Below are 1173 nucleotides of genomic sequence, written 5' to 3'. Positions count from 1 at the left end.
AGGGGGGAGGGGGGGTGATGATGATGTCACTGGGTGGGGGTCATCTCTCCCCCCCGTTTTGAGAATATGTTGTTTCTTGTTTCTCTGTGACCACGGACCAAACCACCCCGGCCCTGAATTGGGCCCAGAGCCGGTGGTTGGAGACCGTTGTTTTGACGTTTATTTATAGAACACTTCCCCCACACACCCACCTGATGGCGCCAAGCTTCTGGTACTCCTCCTGGATCCTCCTCTCTGACATCATCTCTCTCCTGGTTTTACGTTTCTTACTCAGGGAACAGGTTTCCCTGAAGCTGAACACACACACACACACACACACACACACACACACACACACACACACACACACCTGTAATTAATGAAACCCTCCAGGAGGGGGCACTCTCTCCCATCAGTGACTCCAGACGGAGGAGAAGGATATTTGACAATAAATTTGTTTTGTTTTTTTATTGACCACCAGGAACCGCTGACCAGAGGGGGGCGCTCATGCTCAATGACACTCACTTGCAGCCAAGGAAGAGGAAGTGCAGCCAGAGCCAGGTCAGGAGCAGCATGATGAGGGCGATGGGGAAACTGAAGATGAACCAGGTGCCAAAGTTGACCTCCTTAGCCTCTGGATATCGACTGGAGAGAAACACCAGCTGTGACATTAGTGACCGGAACCCATCAGGGCAGCGGGGAACACCACAGTATTGTCCTCCTTCAATACATCAACCAGTGTAGTGGTGTGTGTGTGTGTGTGTGTGTGTGTGTGTGTGTGCGCCCACGTGTTGAACTGCTCTGCGAAGATGAGGTTGGTGGAGGTGCCGGTGATGGTGATGAGTCCTCCGATGGTGGCGGCGTAGGTGATGCTGAGGGACAGACATTTACAGATCATGTGATCTCTCTTGGTGGGGTACTGGGAGTCCCGTCTGGTCTTCACTCTCTTCACGTTGGGGATTCTGACCTCCACCTGCGACACAGACACCGCTCCACGGTTTATCTCCCTCGTGTTTCCAGGACTGACCTCCAGAACGGCGCCCACCTCTGGCAGGTGTCCGTTGGCGTGTCTCGTGACGTCCTGGTGGGACACTGGTCTCAGGTCCAAACCGTTGGTCGCCCCGCTCTGAGAGAGAGAGAGAGCAGAACAAACGGTGGTTTAACATTGACCAGTCAGGGCGCCGGCGTCGCGTG

At 54.3% G+C, this 1173-nt stretch overlaps 1 protein-coding gene across 1 annotated transcript in view; it reads right to left on the bottom strand.

The window, feature by feature from the left end:
• Positions 1–1173, bottom strand: part of slc13a4 (solute carrier family 13 member 4) — a 15736-nt gene that overhangs the window by 2475 nt on the left and 12088 nt on the right. Inside the window, 4 exon segments of the mRNA XM_008316075.3 lie at positions 192–293; positions 505–624; positions 768–952; positions 1025–1105. Of these exon segments, the coding sequence (XP_008314297.1) occupies positions 192–293; positions 505–624; positions 768–952; positions 1025–1105 (488 nt within the window).

Source organism: Cynoglossus semilaevis, chromosome 8 (assembly GCF_000523025.1).
Source record: "Cynoglossus semilaevis isolate Cse_v1.0 chromosome 8, Cse_v1.0, whole genome shotgun sequence".
Classification (NCBI taxonomy): Eukaryota; Metazoa; Chordata; class Actinopteri; order Pleuronectiformes; family Cynoglossidae; genus Cynoglossus; species Cynoglossus semilaevis.
This window is presented reverse-complemented; position numbering and strand designations above follow the sequence as displayed.